At 48.8% G+C, this 22,136-nt stretch overlaps 1 protein-coding gene across 2 annotated transcripts in view; it reads right to left on the bottom strand.

The window, feature by feature from the left end:
• The window catches only part of LOC111158177 (FAM20A, golgi associated secretory pathway pseudokinase), a 47,383-nt gene that overhangs the window by 4,979 nt on the left and 20,268 nt on the right, over positions 1–22,136 (bottom strand). For both annotated transcript variants that reach the window (XM_022520079.1, XM_022520080.1), the window contains 4 exons: positions 4,582–4,766; positions 3,808–3,858; positions 2,250–2,328; positions 209–301 (listed from right to left, as the gene is read on the bottom strand). In XM_022520079.1, coding sequence (XP_022375787.1) covers positions 209–301; positions 2,250–2,328; positions 3,808–3,858; positions 4,582–4,766 — 408 coding nt within the window. The remainder of the gene's footprint in view (positions 1–208; positions 302–2,249; positions 2,329–3,807; positions 3,859–4,581; positions 4,767–22,136) is intronic.

Raw genomic sequence — 22,136 nt, 5'->3', positions numbered from 1 at the left:
GTTAGCTTTCTTCTGGGTCATTCTTTTCACCACGTGAGAGGCCTTGTGTTTTTCAAACATGGGGTTGAACGGGAGATGTGTTGAGTTCAAAGGCATCACTGAGGTTCGTGAGGAAGACAGGATGCGTGAAGGAAGAAGCACCAGGGAGGTCCCGCCTGAGGTCCTGCCCAGCGCCCGTCCCTGCCATGTCCCTGGGGCCCGACCCTACCTGTCCAGGTGGAAAGCTGCGATCTCGGCATTGTGTCTCTGAAAGTCGATGAAGTAGAAGAAGTCAGCGGGTGTCTCTTCATCTCGCTGCTGTCTGGAAGGAAGGGAGGACTCACGCCCTGGACCCAGACTTGGTGGGAGCCTGAGCAGAGAGGGCTGAGAAGCATGACTAGAGGGAGAGGAAAACAGCCTTTCATGCTTTCAGTGTCCATGTGTGCCTGATGGAACGACCCGCCAGGGACAGCCCGTGGCTCCCACGGCTGGGAGAAGATTCTCGGGGTTCCTATAAGACCCGGTCCTGCAGACGCTCCCTGGACCACATCTCCTCTCTGAGCCACTTTCAGGGACCGCGGCTGATCCTTTTAAAAGGTAGGTTAGTTGGGAAAATACAGACATTCTTGGGCAGGTGTAGACAGGAGAGAGGCACCTTCTGGCCAACCAAAGGGGCAGAGACCCAGACGTCCAGAGTTAGAGGTGGGGGAGGAGGCGGGCCTTTTCTAGAAGGAAAAGCGTCCTAGGGATGCAGTTTAATACAGCTGACATTTGAAGAGCAGAAATGGTCCAGGTCTTAGGGTGACAGGGTGAAAAAATGAGCCCATCCCTTCAGAGAAGCCTCAGCTGGGTCCCAAGAGTGAGCCCAGCCGGAGGCTCGAGGGAGGCTGGTTCAGAGGATATTGATTTATACACATTTTAAAATTGCGAATGGATTCCTGAAAAGCACCACGCCTGCCTGAGGGCGACGGGGCTGCTGGGTATGAATGTTCAGAAAGGTGCCTCCCAGTTCTTCAGGGCAGCGTGGCCTCTGGCCCCAAGCTTGACTTGCCTTGCTGTGAACACCCGTGCAAGAGAGATTGGCCCTGGGGGACAGCGTGAGGGCTGCAGAAGCAACTCAAATGTAAACACACCTAATGTTGCCCAAAGCTGTAAACAGCTCCAGCGGTTGAAACAGTGACGTGCACTTTGCCAAAAAACACACGTCCTGGAAACCACGGCGAGGCGTTGCCAAATCAGGTGTCCTGTTTTTAAAAGGTGCAGCCACCTTGGAAGGACAGGCCTCCGTGTGCCGGCGTGCCTGCCCCTCTTCTCCTCACCAGCGTCGCCGCCCGGCGCTGGGGCAGCAAGGAGCATGTCCACGGGGCCCCGTCCACACATTTGAACTCCTGAGTTCCATCCATCAGGATCCACCGTCTCTCCAGCACCTTTTAGAATTTTCTAAAACATCATTTCCCCGTTTCTGTATGGCCCACCTAGATGGGACTTCAAATTTGAAAATCCTTTTTACATCAGGGCTTCTCAGGCTTTGATAAGGGCTGATGCATTTCTCAGTGTCTCTAGTCCATAGATTACATGAAAAATACGATCTTTAATTATGACCATAGTTTATATTATCCCAAGATAAACTGGTACTTTTCCTTTTTAATAAGAGACAGGTTTGTTTTTTGTTTTTGTTTTTACTTTAAATGACGTATAGAAAAAAATGCATGCTTTTTCAAGAAATACGTTTTAAAATGATGCTGTTTGGCTTTGGATGAAATTTTATACAAATGCAGATTAAACTTTGTGTGATGGCCTCAGGATAGACAAGGGCTTCTGTGACCCAATGTTGGAAATTCTTGCATGCTACCCAGAGAGAAAACCAGTTGGTTTGGACAGTCTCTGCAGGTCGTTTGTAAGTGACGAGGTAGAGAAGGAGGAGGGGCCGGGACTTCCGGTCCTCTCCCGCACATAAAACATGGCCAGTGTGAGTGGTTTTCCTGCCCACATATGAAAAATGACAGTAAAGCTCCCGCCGTATAATTAGCTCTAAGTTTTAATAAAAATCATTGCCATCCCAAGGGTCCAGATAAGATGTTCCTCAGAGAATACAGCCCCCGGATCTGGTGAGGGGTGGTGACTGGGTGAATGTGCAGATTTATTATTGTTTTTATACCCGAATATAAGAGGAGATCCCCTCCCTAGCCTGCCCACATTCACTGATTTTTGGTCCGATTCCCTTACGGCTGCTGCAGCTGGATGCGGAGGTGAGGAAGGCGGTCACTTACCTCATGGGTTTGAACATGGCCTTCCCGAAGTCTGAGAACCTGAGAACCAGCTTGAGATGGACCCCGCTGGGTTTCACAACTGTGAGGGGGGAGAAGGGAGAGTGAACACTGTCTCTGAGCCTAACCTCAGGGCTGTGACCTTTTGGTCCTTCAAAAAAACAAAACCCAGTTGATTTCTTTTTGTTCTTATATGGTAAGATCCTAAAGACCAGCATTTGCTTTCGAAAACTGCAGGGTAAATTCTAGTGTGTGAGGACATGGAGAGCATGTCCAGGGTGGGGCTCAAGACAATCCTGAAGTCTGTTCTTATGGGAAGAGGGTAAATGCTGCAGGTTTCCTGAGATAAACCCTCACTGAAAACCCTAAACGATGTTTTCCTAAGAAGAACTGATATGGTCCCCTCTGTGCTTCCCAGGGACCCCTGTGTATTCTGATTCTGCCACCTGTTACATGGCATTGGACTCGTTTATCTGCATCTCTCTCTAGTTCCGACCGCACACCTGGGCCGGCACAGGGTTTGGGGACTGACACACCTGTGGCGCCCCTTCCTCACCTCGCACTCGGCCCTGCCTCCTGACACTTTGCGTTCTGGCTACTTCACTCGCTTTGCCCCATCCTGGCCTTGCTGTGAGCCCCTCGTGGGTTGGGACAACACCTTACTCACCTTTGTGTTCTATAACATGGCAAATGGTGGGCAGGTGCTAGGCCAAAGCAAAGGGAAGCCCCGGGTCCTACAAATGCTCTTCCGAAGCCTTACCATCATGGCACATACCAGAATTTCTATGTGTGATCAGTGTGTTGAAGTAAATGGATGAGGTTACTCATCACAGGCGGTGACTTGCCAGTGGGTGGCCTGGCCACTCTGGGGGCTGGGGAGCTCTGTGTCCAGGCACAACTGTACCCGACTCGTGGCACCCTGGGAGCTGCTCTATCTCCTGCCTGTCTTTCTGATTCTATTCTAGTCGTTGTTTACCCCAGTGGGTCTCAACTTCGGCTGCATTGGACTCACCTGGAGGGCTTTAAGATTCTGATGCCTGGACCCATTGAGCCAAGACTTCCTGAGGTAGAGGACAGTCCTCAGTACTTTCTAAAGATCTCCAGGTAATTCTAGAATGTGGCCAGCTTGGGAACTGCTGCCCAGGGCAACTGCTTCTGAGACCTACAAATGTCCTCCAACCCCTTGAGGATTTGGTTAAAATCCAGGTTCTGATTTGGAACATCAGATTGGGGATTGAGATTTTTCATTCCTAATAGGCTCTCCGATGATTCTGATGACAAAGGGGACCACATGCTCTCCAGCAGGACCCTAGGAATAGCCCCTCCTGAATGCCTTTTCTTCTGTGTGGGTGGCTATGTGGGTGGATGGGTGGAGAGAAATGTCGAGTTCTTAGAGACTGAGCAGAGAGACTCATGCTCCTTCAGCTTCCGACCAGGACCACCACAGAGTGAGTTCCTCTGTGAACCCACTCTGCGGGTTCCTCATGTTGCCGCCAGGTCCAGGGGTTCACGGGGCTGTGGTGGTGAGGGGGCTGGACAGAGGCAGGGTTGGGCCACTTACTCTGGGTGCAGTCACATGCCCCAAGCAAGGCCTTCTCGTCCTGACTGTAATCTGTAAAGGAAGAGAAGGGAGTGAGAATGTCCAGCCTTGCTCCTAGGAGAGCTCACCACACAGCACCCTTAACCTTCTGGTTCAGACCACAGAAGGGGAGATGGTGAGGCAACCTGGGGCCCTTATCCATTCAACAGGGGATGGCTGGGGGCCCCAGCTGGCTACAGCCTCCACCTTGCTCCATCCCAGGCCCCATGCCCTCTAGCCCTTGAGTAGATGCTCCAGCAGCTCCTGGGGTGTGATCGAGGCTAGTCTGGTCCTTGTTAGTGACTAGGCTGTTGGAGTGCTTGAGAACACAGACGTGGGATGGTCGGGCTGTGTTTGAATCCCAGTACCACCACTGGGTCTCTGGCCAGGTTGCTTAACCTCTCTGAGCCTCAGTTTCCCCACCTATAAAATGGCCATGATAATATCTATGTCATATTGTGATTGTATAAAAGAAAGTTGCCAGGTTTCTGAGAAGCTCACAATAAATGATAGCAACCACCATTCTTAATGTGTACAGAAATGCTTTCTTCTGGCTCTCTGATGCGGTGGTGATGAGATTAGAGTGATAAGATCTCATTCAAAGGGAAAAAGATCAGGGTCTGTTTATCTTCTTACAGTCCTACCACACGTCAGAACCAACCCTTTAATATTTCACCCTAGAGCTCAGTCTAAGATGGTTTATGCAGCCTCTCCGGGAGAAAGTTAGCGCATCCCGCCTAACCCAGTGCATCTCACCAGCACTGATGGTGGGAAAGCGCATCATGTCCTTGAGGAGTTGGCTGACGACAGGACTGGACCGGGAGTACAGCCCGTGGCGGCTGATCCCCAGGTGGAACTGGACCCAGCTGGCCTCGAGTCGGAGCTGCAGGGGAGCGTCATTGGAGGTGAGGTTGAGCTGCTCTTTGTACATCTTGTGTCGTCTGAAAGAGCAGGGAGAGTTTTGTTTTGTTTCCACTGGGGCTATAAGAAATGCAAAGGCTTGCCAAAGCCCCTTGTCTGGACTCTCTCTTCATTCTTTTGTTCATTCAATAACAGTAGTCAGCACCTACTTTGCACCTGGCTTTATGCTGAGCTTAGGATACCATGGGGGGCAAAATAGGCACATGTCTTCCTTGTCCTCAAAGGGCTTATAATCTAGTGAGTACAACAGGCACATAGATGCACAATGCCATCCACAAATACATAAATACCTAACTACAAACCATGACCAATTCATCAGAAGAAAAGGGCAGATGGTTAAGAGTAAAATTAGGGACCTCATATAATCTGGCATCTGGGTCTCTTTGTGCACTTTTCCATGAAAATGTCTGTATGCTTATACTTCCCACTCTTTTCTGACCTACGGAGTGAGGAGATGGGGGACAGAAAGGTACCTGGTGAGAAGGAAGTGGTTGGAGGGTGAGGATCCCTTCAGTAGCACTGGAAGCCAAGTAGATTAAACAGTAAGTCATATAGGAAAAGAAGAATCCATTAGCCATTTACTGTGTGTCCTGCTCAAGAGCCTTTTCTGCCAGGGTACAAAGAAAAAAGTAAGAAAACAACACCAGGGCTGTATAGAGGCTAAGAGTCTAGTTTGGGAGACAAGTTGTAGGTCTCTGAAATCATCAGAGGAAAATACAAGGCGGTTGTAGTTGACGGCTAGATAGGTCATTCAGACTAAAACACCCCAACATTTTGGAGACAGCAACAATGCCTACACAATGAAGTGGTCAGATGAAGACAACCGTAGAGGAAAGTGGGCTTCAGCTGGATCCTAAAGAATGGGTGGTGTTTCAACTGAATGGGGTGTTATGAGGGTGTTACGGGGGATGGTACGAGTGCTGGGAGAGGCTGGCAGGGGACCGATGTACGTGAGGATCAGAGAGGCAGGTGGGGTAAGTAGGTGATTGAATAGAAACGTGGAGGCCTCCAGCTGGAAGGCAGAGCAAGCGAGCGTGATGTCATCTGGCGAGGTAAAGCTGACTGTAGGGCAGGTGGACTTGTGGGGGGAGGGAATGGGTGGGTGTTCCTACCCGTCTGTGTTTCTCAAACTGGTACCGTACCTCTGAGGTCTGTGATGGGATTGAGGTTTTTTTTTTGTTTTTTGTTTTTTTGCTATAATTTTTGAATTCTGAATCTATCATTTTGAATTCTGCTAAGCATAAAGTATCTCATAATACCACCGAGTCAATGTTGACTCATTGTTTTGTAAACGTTTAATTAGATATGAATTCGTTCTGATTTTGGAGTTTTTGTTTTCGAGCTAATACGTTTTTTTTTTTGTTCAGGTCTTGGAGCCCTTTAAAAGCTCTTGTGTATTTTCGGCTCTGTGTCCACATTGCTAACGGATAAAGACCCCTGATCTATTGTCTCCGTTGCCTCAGGACGCCCAAACCAAACACCACTTCCCCGGGGAGCTTCAACACCAGCCATTGATTTTCTCACCCTCCTGGAGACTGACGGTCCAAGATCAGGGTGTGGCCGGGTTTGGTTTCTTCTGGGACCTCCTTCTCGGGCTGACAGGCAGCTGTCTTCTTTCGTGTCTCCTCACGTGGCCTTTTCTGGGGTGTCTCTCCCTCTTCTTATAAGGATGCTAGTCTTATTGGTTTCAGACCCACTCTACATAGGAATCTTGGGGGAACACTTGCTCACCCACAAGCTTTGCTGGCAATCACCAGGAAGGTCCACTCCAGAAGACTTTCCTCAACTCAGTCCAGGGGGTCAGGAGAGAGAAGGGCTGGGATGGCAAGGCAACTGTCCATTGCTGAGGTTTCCGACCTGAACACATTTCTGCCCATGTATGGAATTTGATGAGATTCATTGCTGTCAGGCAGGGCTGCGTACTTCCATTCTCTCTCTCTTTTTTTATTTGACAGACAGAGATCGCAAGTAGGCAGAGGCAGGCAGAGAGAGGGGGAAGCAGGCTCCCCGCTGAGCAGAGAGCCCGATGCGGGACTCGATCCTAGGACCCTGGGATCACGACCTGAGCTGAAGGCAGAGGCTGTAACCCACTGAGCCACCCAGGCGCCCCCCATTCTCTCTTTAATCAGCTTCTCTGGGGGTTAAGAGAAGTACTTGGTAGTAGTCTGTTCAGGCTGCCATAACAAAAGACTATAGATCTGGTGGCTTGAACAACAGACATTGATTTCTTGCAGTCGTGTGGACTGGGAGGTCTAAGATCAAGGTGTGATTTGGTTCTAGATGAGGGTTTACTTCCTGGCTTGTGGTTGGCCACCTTCTCACAGGGTCCTTACAGGGAGAGAGAAGCAGCTCTCTTGCTTTTCTGATAAGGATACTAATCCCATCATGGATCCCTACCCTCCTGACCTCATCTAAACCTAATTATTTTCCAATTATTTCCCCCTCTAAATACCTCTAAATACCACCACATTCTGAGGTTAGGCTTTTGACATATGAATTTGGTGGTGGGAGCAGGGAGGAAAGGAGGACTCAGGCCATAAAAAGATGAGCCTGTTTTTCCACCCTTAACTCATCTGTAGAGAACACTTACTTAACACGCGAGGGAGAACAGACGCCCCATCTAAAGGGGACAGCTGCTATTAAGTTTCAGCTAACAGTAGTCATGCCTTGTCAGTGCTCATTCATTTATTCATTCGTCAAATATTTGTTGACTGCTAGACACTGATCTCCATCCTGGAGCTAGGGCTGTGTACAAAACAAACTCTGTGTTGTCATGAAACTTACGATTCCTGGGAAATCATTTATTCTGAGTGTTCAAGAGAAGCTGGAAATCCAGATCTTGGTCAGAATGTAGAATCTTCCTTTTTAAAGCACGTTGACTTAAATCTAAAAACATCCACTATCAGCTGCGTATGCACACAAAGGAAACAAAACCACTATAAACCAGTATCGTGACGAGATTCCTACACTCCCACGTTCATTGCGCTATTATTCCCAACAGACGCGGAAGGGACTTACTTAGGTGTCTCCCAATGGATGAGTGGATAAAGGAAACGCGGTATATATACAAAGGAATATTATTCAGCCTTAACAAAGAAGAGAATCCTGCCATTTGCAACATTGTGAATGAACTTGGAGGACATTATGCTAAGTGAAATAAGCCAGACACAGAAAGACAGACACAGTATGCTCTCACTCACATATGGAATCTAAAACAGTCCAGGTCATAGCAGCAGAGAGTAGGATGGTGGCTGCCAGGGTGGGGGCTGAGAGGAAGGGGAGATGGGGAGCCATTCATTGGTCAAAGCGTACAAAGTTTCCATTACACAGCATGAATGCCTTCTGGAGATCTAACATAGAGTAGCGTCACTACAATTAACAATACGGTATTATATGCTTGAAAGATGTAAGAGAGTAGATTTTTAGTGTTCTCCGTACACTCACGGTAACTACATAAAGTGATGGATATGTTAATTAGCTTGTTAATTGTTAATTAGCTTGACGGTGGTAAATTATTTCGCAATCAATCAAAATGTTAAGTGTATCAAGATATTGAGTTGTACACCTTGCAAACAGACAGCTGTTGTCAACTGTACCCCTGTAATCTGGAACAACAACATAATAGCCACCCATTCGTGTTCCGTTCCCTGTGCTGTTAAGGCACACTCGGATGTGATCTGACTCAATGCAGGGACGTATTAAGACACACGTGGCTCTGAGGAAGTCCGCGCACAGAGGCGACAAGGCAAGGCAAGGGAACTCTCTCTTAAGTCTTTGGTCTCCAAGAGCAGAAGAGAGACAGATGGCGGAGACTTCCCTTTCCCAAATCAGCGAGTCCACGGCAGCCATCCAGCTAGGGGTGGGGGAGGATTTGAGCTCTCGGTATCGTTCTTTAAAATGACACACTGTTGAACTGCTTTTATGAAAATCAGTGGAAAGGACAACTTTTGACCAGGTCTGTAGGGGTCTTGCCAACTTTTCCTTATGTTATTAACATTTATTTTTATTTTAACAGCGAGTCGGGCTAGGCTCTCGTTCTCAAGCCTACTTTGAGGTTAAAGCTAAGTGACGGCTAACCTCTCTTGGGAGTCTGCTGGAAAGATTGCACAGTCCCGAGCTAAGCCAGTCACCCTGCACTAGAGCAGCGCCCAAAGCAAGTTAGGAAGAGAAAGAGACATTGGGGTGGAGCTGGCTTTTGGCAGAAGAGGTTGGGGGGAGGGGGAGGTTCTCTTAAGTGGCGCTCTGAGCTGATGAATTCCAGCCACAGCGGCAGTCTGGGATACAGCAACCAAAGGAAAAAGACACATGTGGCAAATTGAGTGTCGCTTCTGGATGAGGGCAAATTGCTCTTCAAGGCATTCGCGTTTACTGTGAGGCGGGGGACACGTGGCTCTCTGGCTAGCTGTTCTGCTCTTGCCAGAGCCAGCGTGACAACCTTGGGGAAAGGGTGGGGAGAGGAGAGAAAGGTATCAAGTACCCTTTACTGGCTTTTTTTTTTTTTTTTTAGTGGTTACGATAGAGCTGTCAAGACTAATTTAGTTCTGGTTAGAAACTTTGTGTGCCTTTGGTTCCTTGGGGACAACCAGCAGGGCGTGCTGGAGCTGGCTTGGACGGGGAGCTCAGGATTGGCACTAGTGGGAGCTTTAACACCATGGCAATTGGCAGATATGACCTACCAGGGTTTAAAAGTATAAAAGTGCTGAACACAGAATTTACCCGCTTTCTTTCCTGTTTGCGATACTTAAAAAAAAAAGTAGTTTTCTAAAAGAGCAGTTCAATAGGGCAAAGGTAGATACCACTATGTTGGGGGCACCTGGGTGGCTCATTTGCTGAAGCGTCTACCTTCAGCTCAGGTCATGATCCCAGGGTCCTGGGATCAAGTCCCGCATGGGGCTCCTTGCTCAATGGGGAGTCTGCTTCTCCCACTCCTTCTGCCACTCCCCCCTGCCTGTGTTTGCGCTCTCTCTCAAATAAATAAGTAAAATCTTAAGAAAAATACCACAATGTTGTTAAAAAGCTATGTGTATGTGTGTTTGAGGGCCTGGGTACAGCCACCATGTTTGGATCATCTCATCGGGACAAGTCCCCTTCCTCTCGAGGGGGTGGGTTGGGTTTCCACCACTTGCCCTTTGAAAGCCGCAGATCCCGCTCCTATGTATTGCGTGCTTGCTCTGGCTTTGGGAGATGGGGTCAGGTCCCCTGTATGTCACCTGCACACACTACAGAGGGATCAAGCCTGGTCACCTCACCTCCAGGTTCCAGTCAGGACTCTGGAATTCATTCCCCATGGCCACAGTTATTAGGGACATTTTTTTTTTTAAACTGTAAACAAAACTGCTTCCCCAATTCCATTTTATATGTGGATGATCTGATAAGTGCCTTTCTCAGAACCTTTATTACTCAATGCCTAGTTAAACCCTTGCTTCATTTCCAGACTCCGTCCTTGGCTTGCTTGGTTGGTTGTTTTCTCTATAACCTTAAATCTCTTTCTAATGATGCTTCCCAGACTTCCAGCCCGCTGGGACAGAAACCTTCAGCCACAGAACTCCTTCAAGCACCATCTCCAATGCCCCCATCTCCAGAGTGAACATTTCCTTGACTTTCCCAAATAAACACTAAACACAAGAGCAAAACACGAGGCCTGTTCTGCTGGGTAATACTGACAATGGGAAAGTTCTCTCCCTAATGGAGTGAGATGAGTGGGTCACTCAGACATCAGCACAGTGAAGCAGACCAGCAGCTAATCTGCAGCGTGACAACAGAAAAGGACACAGACTTTTGTGTCACGAGGACCTGGTCCTGCCTCTTAGCTGCAGAGTGAGTGACCTTGAGGACCAGGCTATACCCACAGGACCTCCTGTGAGCCTATGTCTAGTGCATGAGATACCTAGTCTCATCCCCAATTCACAAATGAGAAGACTAAGAACAGGGCATGGCCTTCAAAAAAAAAAAAAAAAATAAAGTAGTTTAAGCCCTCTGAGCCTCAGTTTACCTATTGTGGAAAATGGGCATGCTGACACCGAGCCTCACTGTATTGTAAGAATGAAGTGTAGTACCCTCCAGCCACAGAGAAGGCATCAAAGAATGGTTGCTTTTCTAAATTATTATTATTACTGTTTATAAAGACTGGAGATCAGGAGAGTAGGTTTTCAAAAATACAGCTGTAGTGGGTAAGCAGAAACAGTGGCTTTGCAAGCCAGAGTGAAGTCCTTGGACTGTCCTTTGGGCAATGGAAGGACCTCTAGGTTATCTATTATATTAGATACCACCAGGGGCACACTCTCACCCATCTTTGAGGTCAGGGACCATCCACAGGACCTCAGAATTCCTTTGTAGTTTGCAGTCTCGGGGTACAAACGGAGCCCCAGCCAATGCACCTTGGAGGCATTAAGGCGATGCACTGTGTTCTGCCTTCTGAGGGTTCAGGCAGGTCTGGCCTTGGAACATCGAGCTCATTGGGAGCCTGGATCCGCCTTTGCTCGCTGGCAGGTGGGGAGATGACAGCATGTGGAGGGTGCCAACCTCCCCTGTTCGTTCTGAGATCCTGAGGGCACAGCCACCCGGGGCGGGGGATGGTGTGGGTGTGGCATTCACTAGCCAGGTGCTGAGGGTGCGTCAGGCAAGGAAGGGAGACAGCGGTGACTCAGAGGGCTCAAGGAGGATCTGGAAGGTTCTCGGAGGCTTGGGTGAACTCCCTGCGCTCCCAGTCACTGACCCCATGGCTTTAGATCTGAAAAACCTTCCTGGCGCCTAAAGTTCCTCGTCTGTAGGAAATAGAAGAAATGGAATTCACCACCTTGGGCCCACCAAAAGGCATAGATGCCTCGATTATGTTTACAGAGACCCCGTGGGTTGGGGTCAAGTGCTTCTGGGATAATTTTGGCCCCAGGCCATGCAAATGCAAATAATACTTTCTTTTGGCCCTTGCAGTGGAGAAGGCAAGGTGACACCAGAAGGGAAATTGGAGGCCCTTGTTTATTCTCCAAAAGCAAAGAGCAAGCTATTCGTCCTCAAATTTACCAGTGGCAAAGCCCAGGCTTCTGACTCCTTTCCCCTCCAATTAATTCCCAAAACCTATAATGTTACCTCCACAGCCTCTAAAATTTCCCTTTCCTTCCTGCTGCCCGTGCCGGCGCAGCCCTCGAACCTCTTACCTAGATGCTGGGAAGTCCTCTCCCCTGATACTTGTCACTCTGTCTCCCACTCTGCCCTCTGTGGTGCCCTGACAGTCAGACGGACAGTAAAACACAGCTCCAAGTGTGTGTCTCCCTACAAAATCCTCCTCTAGGTCTTTACTGAATCCTTCCCAGCCTTTTGGGCCAACCCCCCCATGGAACTTCCTCTTTGAAGCTTTTCCAGTCCAACCACCGGATATGATCTCTCTTTCTCGTGCCCACAAATTTCCACTCAACTCCCATTTCTTCTGCTGCTTTTGCCATTTTCTGGGTAATGGTGATTTAGACACATTTCTCATTCCTTCTAGCACATCGCAGACAGGGGCAATGTCTTGTTCGTCTTTGTGTCCCTTCCAAAACCCAACATAGCCCCTTGCCCATGGAGGACACTTCACGTTTATTATTGGAAGAAGTCAGAAGCTCTCAGCTACCACCAACACGTGCTATGACTTGAGTATATTTCTGGTATTAACATGCTGCAAAATATTCCAGCGATTCGATGGTCTCTAATTTGAAATGAATCTGGTCTTTCCTAGATTATTTTACCCCAACTGTCCACAAAGAAAACTTTCTAACTAAGGGAACCCCGTAGGAGTGGGGCATTGACATCCAGGAGTTAGGGTAACTAGCAGAAGGGTGAGTGAGGAGAAAAAAAAAAAAGAAAAGAAAGTTGAGTGAGGATGGGACATCTCTTCCTGAGTTTAAACATCACAGCATCATTCATAACTAAGACCAGGCATAGTTCTCTGTATGGGATCTCTCTCTGTTTTTAGCTGCATTGGGCCGAACTAACGTCCAAACAGTGTTTTAAAATTTATTTATTTATTTGTGAGAGAGAGAGAGAGAGCAGGGAAAAGGGCAGAAGGAGACAGAGAAAATCTCAAGCCAACATCATGCTGAGCAGAGAGCTCAATCCCAGGACCCCAAGATCATAACCTGAGCTGAAATCAAGAGTCGGACGCTTAACCAACAGAGCCACTCAGGCGCCCCTTCCGAAGAATTTAATGCAAAATCATTTTGAAAGTCCTGGAGAGAGCACATGTCTTTTGACGGATGCTTCAAAAGGCTGATTCTCCAGAAGAAATTCGATATCCCAAGACATAAAAATGAGTGGGTGGCACAAATGAAGTTTTCCTGGTGTTTGGAATTTTAGGGAGCTCTCTGGGTTTTCTCCGACCTTTCTGGTCTCTTGGTCTGGTTCCCACTCAGGCTTCCTTGATCCATCATGAAGTGCTAGAATTTCAGAAGGCTCTGTTCTGGTTCTCTCCCTCTAGCCCCACCTTTGATATCCTTGTACCCACACCCATAGGTTTACTTGCCACTCATATGCCGAGGGCTCCCAAATTCTTACCTCCAGCCCTTTGAGCTGCTGGCCTCTACATCCAGCTGCGTATTTCTATAAAGGACCAGACAGTAGATATCTTGGGCTTGGCAGGGCCATGCCGTCTCTGTCTCGACTATACGGCTCTGCCACTGTAGCGTGAAAGGAGCCTCGGACAAGCCAGAGATGAATGGGGGAAGCTGCATTCCAGTACTTAGTCTATCGGTGAAAACAGGTGGCCACGGGCCAGTTCGGGTCTGCGGGGTATCGCTTGCCAAGGCTGGTTTTAAAAGCATCTGCAGTCAACAAGTTCAAACCAAACTCGTGCTCTTCCCTCCAGCCCGGGGCCTCAGCTGTGGTTTCTACTCCCAAGGGCTGCCTGTCAGGGAGAAGCTGACCTCGGGCTTTGGGTTTCCGAGAGGACAATGGGCTAAGGAGACGCTCCCTGGAGAAGCAGGGGAAGGTGTGTGGGAAGCAGGACAGGGGAGGAAGAAGCCAGACAAAGGGGTGACTTTAGGGGAAGTCCCCTCCATCCGTCTGATCCTTTGGGAGGCTGGTGTGAGCTCTGCAGCTTGTTATATTCTGGAAGTTCGTCCTACAGTGAGAGGCGAGGGAGCCAGGCTTTTGTGCTCCTATCCGGGTCAGTCACTGGCTCCGCTATTCCCAGGGCAAGAGCTTGTGGGGTAGTGAGGCGGCCAGAACAAAGCACCACAAACTGGGTCGCTGAAAACAACAGAAATGTATTCTTCCATATTCTGGAGGCCAGAAGTCCAAAATCCAAATATTGGCACAGCGGGTGCCTGGGAGTGGCCAACTCTTGACGTCGGCTGAGGTCATGATCTCAGGGTCCTGAGATCGAGCAACGCATCGGGCTCCAATCTTTGTGGGGGGCGGCAGGGAAGGTTTGCTCGAGGTTCTCTTTCTCCCTCTGCCTTGACCGTCCCCTGCCCTCTCTCTCTTTCTCTCTAAAGTAAATCTTAAAAAAAAAAAAAAATTTGGCAGGGTTGCACTTCTTCTGAAGGCTCAAGAGATGAAGCCTTCCCATCTCTTCCAGCTGTTGGTGGCTCCAGGCGCTCCTTGGCCTGTGATTACAGCCCACCAGTCTCTGTGGTCACGTGGCCTCCTCCTCTTCTCTCTTCCAAGGACACTTGTGACAGCATGTTGGGCTCAATGCAGATAATCCAGGATTAGCTCCTCATCTCAGAATCCTTAACTTAATCACATCTTTGCAAAGATCTGTTTTCCAAATAAGGTAACGTTCAAAGATTCTAGGGATTTGGTGTGGATATCTTTCGGGAGCTATTTTTTTTCTACTTAATGCAAAGAGTAAAACTCTCAGAGACTTCTGGCCCCTCCTAAGGTTGAGGCTGGTAGCAAAGTGTGCAGAAGCTAGAGGCTGGATGCAAAGCTGGAAGGGGCCCAGCCCAGTGGATTACACCACTGTCCATCTGGATGAGCCAGAATCCTTGGAAACATTCTAGAAATTTCCCTCCCCCTCTCCACAATGTCCACTCCATCACTAAGTCATACAGACTTGGGGCAAAATGCTGACATGTGTTTTTTAAATGTGGAAGGTAAGCATTTCTTATGGTCTCACTATAATAAATGTGCTCATAAAACCCATTACCTAGAATGGGGCATTTCTGTCGTTCCTGAGTATCATGGCTTACTTTTTCTTTTTATAGATTTTATTTATTTATTGAGAGAGAACAAGAGAACAGGGGAGGGGCAGGGGAGAGGGAGAGAGAGAGAGAGAGAATCCCAAGCAGATTCTGCAGCCGGCATGGAGCCCAATGCGGGGCTCGATCTCACGACCCTGAGACCATGCATGACCTGAGCTGAAATCAAGAGTCAGACACTTAACCAACTGAGCCACTCAGGGGCCTCATGGCTTCCTTTTTCATGGTTGTAGTTAGCAAAGAATCCTGAATTCTTAATAATTAAAAAAAAAAGTCAATAGCTCTTGAAATCAAAATGATTGTTTTTCAGAATGCAAGCTCATGCCGTCAGCCTCCTGCCCAGAAGCATTCCGTGTTTCCCTACTGCTGTTTGATCAGCTTCTTTACCGTTGCTACAAGCCTGTGTTGGCGCATGGGATAGCTACGAGCCACAGGAAGCTATTTTAACTTAAATTAACTAAAATGAAATAAAATTAAACGTGGTTCCTTGGCCACATTTCAACTGCTCGGTAGCTACACGTGACTAGTGGCTACTTCTGTGGACAGCACAGATCATAGAACATTTTCAACACCGTGGGAAGTTTTGTCGGATGACATTGGTCTACAGCCATGCTTCTCTACTCCAGCCACGAGGGTACTGATCCGTGCCGCCACAGGGATTTGGAACATGCTATCTCCTCTATCCGGGGCACTCGTTCATTTCCTCTTTTCCTAAATCCTTCTCATCTGGCCCCCAGCTCAAGCCTTCCCTTCCTTGAAGGTCAGTATTGACCCACGTCAGGTCCCACGTCACTACCTCTGTGTTCCATTGCATAATATCTTCTCCTTTGTTCATGTCACTCTTATAATTTCACACTTGTTTCTGTTTATCAGACCCAAGCCCTACAGCGGTAGAGTCTTTTTCTGTTTTCTTCTTGACATTGGATCCTGAGAATTGGGCATGTAAGAGGGGCTTAAGAGATCTTTGTGGAGTGAGTGGAAGTACTCCATAGCTCACACGGAGTGGGTGCACAGCTCTAAAAGGAACAACTTATTGTATTTTTCTGGAAAGGCAGTTAACAGAAATCACAAGCTTATTCCAGGGAAGCTGATCTGTATGCTTCTTTTTGGATGTCACGTGTTTGCCAGAACATTAAAATCTCCAGCCATTCTACCTGCCCTCCTTCCTTCTTAATCACTGTGTCATCTTTTGAATTTCCTGCTTCTCCTGCATCAGGACAGACTGAGCTGATCTTGGGAAATAACCTCCGTTCTTTCTGCTGAAATAAGTCTCCCTTTGGCATCTGGACACAGAATCCCTTCCAGAAGCAATACAAGGATGCCAAGCCCTCTCAAGCGTAGCTATTTCATTTGTGCACCACCGAATTTATATTTGGGCTAAATTCGGTGGTTATGAAGCTGTTATGAGAAAATGACACTCCCTCCTCCGTGAAAGCTCACACTGAGGTCCCCTGCAGAGGAATTTGGTGATAGTCCATTAATTATTTTCTAACGACTTGAATCCCTGTTCATTTCCTGGAGCTGTTCCTTCCTGAGCAATTCTAGAAGGTGCTGTACCAGGTGCAGAGGTGTAACAAGGTTCCCTCCCTGTCCCATCACCTATGCTAGGGTGGATGGTATTCGAGCATTTGTGGAGCCCTGGCCATCTGCACCCAGATCCTGAACAGAGGGAGGGAGGTGGGAATGGGGTGTCAGGCCCCCAGGCAAAACCCTCTCTGTTGGAAACTCAGGGTAGTGGTCCCTTTGCTCCAGCCTCAGAAGAGAGACCGAGCAGGAGTCACATTTCAGAGTCACATTATTTTCTTCCCAACTAAGAAGCTCTACATTTCTCAAGGGGAAGGATCCGCCTTGGATTTCTTTTGCTTCCGCCTCAGTATTTGGCAAAGTGCTGTGCACACAGTAAATGCTCTATAAATAATGATTCCAAGACGTCTGAACAAGTTTCCTGCTGCAAAGACGCTGTCAGGCTCCAGAACACTAGGATCAAAACTTGGTAGGGGGATTTCTTGAACACGGGAATTGCGCTGGATTTTGCTCTCAGTTAGAACGGAACTCAGGAGGCTGGTTCTCCTCGTTTTTTGAATTTCCAAATGCACTCCGTGAGGAAGAAAATTTAAAAAGCATTAGAGTGAGCCTCGATGGGGCTTGGCTTTCCATTTAAATCGGTGCACCTGCTTGGTCCATATGTCTGTTTCAGTATTCTTATCCTTGACACTGGCCTTAGAAAGAACATTTATTCAGAGTTGTTTATTGTGGTGGTAATGAGTTTGGAAAACGCTTTTTTGGATTGTTCTGTATTTCCAGTGACCAAGAAGGATCCAGGTTTAGTGGGGCCTGACATTTACATATTTGGAGGGCCAGTTTTTAAGAAAAAGAGTACAAAATTACGAATACAACATTAGGCACGAAGAGTGGCTGTTTGTTTAAAATGAGAAGAGATATCAACGAATTAAGAGTGTCTTGAGGATTTAGAGCCCTTTCTTCTGAGATGCCATATTTACCTCGAAATACGTCTTGACTGGGACTAGGCTCCCTCCCTTACTGGATTTCCTCCACACCCTATGGCTGCCAGCACCCACAGGGGAAGTCGGGGAGCCTGGGCTGACGCTTTATCAGCATCCTGGTATATCTGCCCTGGACAGGCTGGTATGCAAATCACAACCCAGAAATAATTACGTAGCACCTAGCATGTCACTTTCAAGCACATTATCTTTGGGCAGTCTTTAGGGGGCTTTATCTAACTGGACCTTCTGGATCCCCTTGGCCAGGAGCTGAGTGTGAGAACGTCAGAACAATGGCATCGAGCAGAAGTGGCTGAGGCCAAGAAGGGTGTGGGCTTTTGGAAATGGCCTTTTCTGTTCACCATTCGAATGGACTTTATTCCTGAGACCCAAGCGTTGAGCTCCTGCTGGCGGCCCGTGCTCACCATAGAATTATGTAGAATGACCAGCCTTCAGCAGACTGCTTGACTCACCGTCCAAAGCCTGTGGTTCATCATACACAGGTCATGGGCTGCTGACTGATGTCTCCCCACCACTGGGTCCCCTGGGTTCAAAGAGGACATTTCCCATTTCTTCCCTTTCTACTCATCCTCCTCCTGATCTGTTCATCTCTGTGCCCTCAAGGCCAAGGGAAGCCTACGGGAACTGTGATACAATAGTAGTGGTCGGGAGCCTCAGACCCAAAGGTGACGTCCCCAAGTGCTCCTCATTTCCTCATTTCACTTCCCAAGACAGACAAGCACTCACCCCCGGAGTCTGTCCTCCAGCTTGGAAAAAGTATCTGCTTCCATTAGCTCGTGGATCAGAGCTTGATTTTTAGGGGTAGGTGACGGGTGATGCTGCTGCTGTGTCTGTCCATTAAGAAGGAGTTTGCAAATCCAGAGAGAGGGGACTGGAGAGGCAGGTCCCGGGTCCCGAGTCCTGGCTCTACCACTCATAGCTGTGTGACCTGTGGCAAGTTACCTGACCTCTCTGTGCCTCCCTCCATCTGAAAAGCAGAGATGGCAGATGTACCCTCCTTATGTGATTTTAGTGAAGATTAAATAAATTCATTGTTATTTATGTGAGTTATTATTACTGTGATTTCTGGGACTCCATTATCACAGGGCTCTGTATGCCTCATGCTGGTGGGGAAGGAGGGCGGTGAAGAATTCTGCACAACAGCTGCTTAATTTCCCAGTTACCTGAGTTCCGCTCGCAAGGCTGAAAGCAAGAGCCTATTCTACATTCTCTAGGATGGCTCCTGCGGTAGGCTGAGCAATGGCTCCCCCCAAGGATACCCAGATCCTAATGCTGGAACCTGTGTATGTTTCCCTCTATGACCAAAGGGACTTGCAGATGTGATTGAGCTGGGGATCCGGAGAGAGGGGCGATGATCCTGGGTTGCCTGCCTATCATCACAGTATCCTTGTAAGACGGACATACAAGGGAAGAGATGCAGAGAGGAGGCGGCGGCAATGTGACCACAGGGGCAGTGATCAGAGTGAAGGGACCTGGAATTACCAGAAGCTGGAAGTGGCAGCAAATGACTGCTCCCCTAGAGCCTTAAGAGAGAACATAACCTTGCCTACACTTTGACTTTGCACATCTGGCCTCCCGGAAAGGAAGAAAATAAATTTCTGGTGTTTTAAGCCACCCAGTTTGCGGTCATCTGTTTTGGCAGCTCTAATAGAAGCGGCCACAGGCAGGTACAGCCAACGGAGCCGACAGAAAACCACCAGCCACGGAGTGGTTCTTGGCTCCATGGTTCCTGAGAGCAAGTCCAAAAGGCGTTCCCCTAAGGAAGCCCCTTTCCCACGCTCGGGAGCTGGCACTGGAGGAGGGGACTGCTAATAGGCTGGAGAAAGGTAATACTTCTCCATTCCATCCCCGATTCTGAAACCCGGCTGTGCACTAAACTCCTTCTACAGATCCGGCCGCACAAGGAAAGAAGCTCCTACAAAGATGTGAAAGCCCAGTGACAGGCAACAAGGAGGCGTTCAGCCTGATCCAACCTCAGGCTGCTACGCCCTTGCCCTGTGGCTCCCGAGAGCCAGCCCCTCACACCTGTCGCCAGTGCCCTTCGCTCCCACGGGTGCTCTCGCATACGGTGGTCCACAGTGAGCACAACGAGGCTCTTGTTCTGGGCCAGGCACTCCCCAAGCCCTGGCTTGTCCCATTTCTTGTCACGACTACCCGATTACCAATGAGGCAGGTCCACCGTTGGCCCCATTTCACAGGGGAGGAGACCCACCTGAGTTAGGGACCTGTGTGGAATTGCCTCAAGGTCACCGGCCTGGTGAGCTTTGGCTGCAGAACAGGGACAGAAATCTCAGCGACTGTTTTCTGAGACACCTCCTTACCACCACTCTGGTTGTCTGTCATCTTCCTGGCCATTGACCACCCTCTCGCTCCTTGTACTAGGGCTCTGAGCAAGGATCGCCGATGACTCCCCAGGCTCCTCCCCAGGGAGAGGAATCCATAGCCCCACGCGTGCACCAGGAGCCCATCCAAGTAGGGAGGGCATCACCGTGCACAGCCTTCACACTCAGGGGCGGGTAACCACGAAAGACATTAGCTACATGCAGCTGGGCACATAGGCACGGAATGACTTGCTTAACTGAGGTGGACATCTAAGCTAAAATAAGAAACTTGTTCCTCATGCTCCCAAGTGTGAAAAAAATAAAGATCTTATCAAAGTGGCTAGACTTATCCATTTCGCTCAGACCTTGTTGATTTTGCTTGGCTTTGAAGAATGGGCTAGACACCCGTGGCAATGAGGAGGAACATTCCAGGAGCTGAGACAGTGACCTCAGTGGGAAACCTGCTTCTCAATCTTCTTAACAACCTTAAGACTGATCGCCCAAGATGTGAGTAGACTGGACACTCTGGAGAGGAAAGCAAGAGCCATCCCCGGTCTCTGGGATCCCCAGACTCAAGTCCAGGAACGCGCAGATCCCTTCCAGGTGGGCTACATTTCCCAGATTCTAAGCCTGGGTGCAGCGCTAAACACTGGCATGACTCCCAGACATCACTGGTAGCACACAAAGAAATTTGGAAAGAGCCACACGCTGAAAACTCTCTGGGCAAGACACAGTGGTGGGAGGACAGGAAAGGCTCTGGGAAGTCCTGCAGCCAGCCCTCCCGTCCCAAGAGCCCTTCCTGTTCACAGCACGTGTCGGCACCCTGTGGACTCCATGGTGCACATGACACATTTGGGAAACATTAAAGATCCATACCGGACCAAGGAACGCTTCCACCAACCATGACGTGATGATTCGTAGAGCTGGGGTCCCACAGCTGTTTGTCCATTTTTTCCAGCGGACCGCTGCCTCTGGAGAAGACCAGAGCTTCCCAACAAGAGGCCATTTCACTCCCTGGGGGTGTTGATACTCGGAGAACTTTTTGCAATAGAGGTGGCGGGGGAGGTGCTCAGGGAAGTGCTTAAACTCCCTTTGGTACATAGAAAAGCCGAGCACAATGGAAAATCGGCCTGAAATGTCAGGAGTGCTGACGCGGAGCGACCCCGGGCTGCAGCCATAGAATCACGAGCAGACAAGACACTTAATCCTCTGACCATGACCTGAAAATCGCCGGGATGGGCTCTGGACTCTGTGCAATTGGATATTTTCCATAGACAGCCTACAAGTCTTCCTCCGGGCCTCCCACACTCCTCCAGAATCTTCTGCGCAGCAAAAATTAAAAATGTTTCTTAATGGTTTAAAAAAAGAAACGCCGAATGGGAGTCAGCACGTACGGAGCTGTCAGAGTTATCCCAGCTTCGCAAGCCCGTGGCTAAAATGCTAACACACCTGTCCCCCACAAGAGATGCGGTATGGGTCTGTTGAAATGTCATCATTTTGGTTCTTCCCATCCTCCCATTTTGCGGTCCCCAGATAAACAGAGAGATGCCTCATGTACACACACACACACAGGACGCATGCGTAAGTGTTACACACACACACACACACACACACACACACGCGCGCTGTTAACAAATGATACTGATGTTGGCTGGACGACGGTCTTCTCTCTCCTGGACTGTTTCCCTGACTGCAGAAAACAGAAATGGGGTCTAGCGGCTGTCCTTGGAGCGGACCCAGAAAAAGAGGAACCTTAAAAATCCACACCCGGGGTCCTCTGATAATCAAAGGTAAATCAGAACATACATACTTCCAAAAAATGTTTGAGCTTTGTCTGAATGTCTGGCACACAAGGCAAGAGCATGTGAAGGACAGAGAGGTCCGAATGCAGGGAGATCGAAATGCAGGGGGTTGTAATTGGGGGTTAGGCGGGGGGCGGGGTACATGAGTTCATGGTTTGTGGGACAGTTTCTTTCTGGCTCAGCCACGGATGGAATTCTTTCCAGTCCTTGGCCTGGAGACCTAGCTTGAGTTAGGGCTCATTTGCATGGCATTCTTTTTTCCATCCGATTTACAAACTGAGAGAGTGATCGCCGACCTTGGCCTGTTTTCCTCCTCTGCACGAGCAATGACCCATGTGTAGGATAATTTATTGAGATATTTTTGTGTATTTTTGTTCTTGTGGAATTTTTCCCAACTCTGTTCCGAGGAGGTAGCTGGGCTTTGGAGTTTCCCTATCCCCGAGGCTGTTTATGACCGAGGACCAAGCAGGCAAACTTGAGACAGGCTACCCCACACCTTCTCTGGCTTTTTTCATTTTTGGTTTTTGGAAAGCCTGAACTCCATGAAGGGATACGCTGGACAGGGGAGTT

This window comes from Enhydra lutris, unplaced genomic scaffold (genome assembly GCF_002288905.1).
Source record: "Enhydra lutris kenyoni isolate GAN:26980312 unplaced genomic scaffold, ASM228890v2 scaffoldscaffold57, whole genome shotgun sequence".
Classification (NCBI taxonomy): Eukaryota; Metazoa; Chordata; class Mammalia; order Carnivora; family Mustelidae; genus Enhydra; species Enhydra lutris.
Note: the sequence above shows the minus strand (reverse complement) of the source record. Positions and strands in the feature narration are given on the sequence as shown.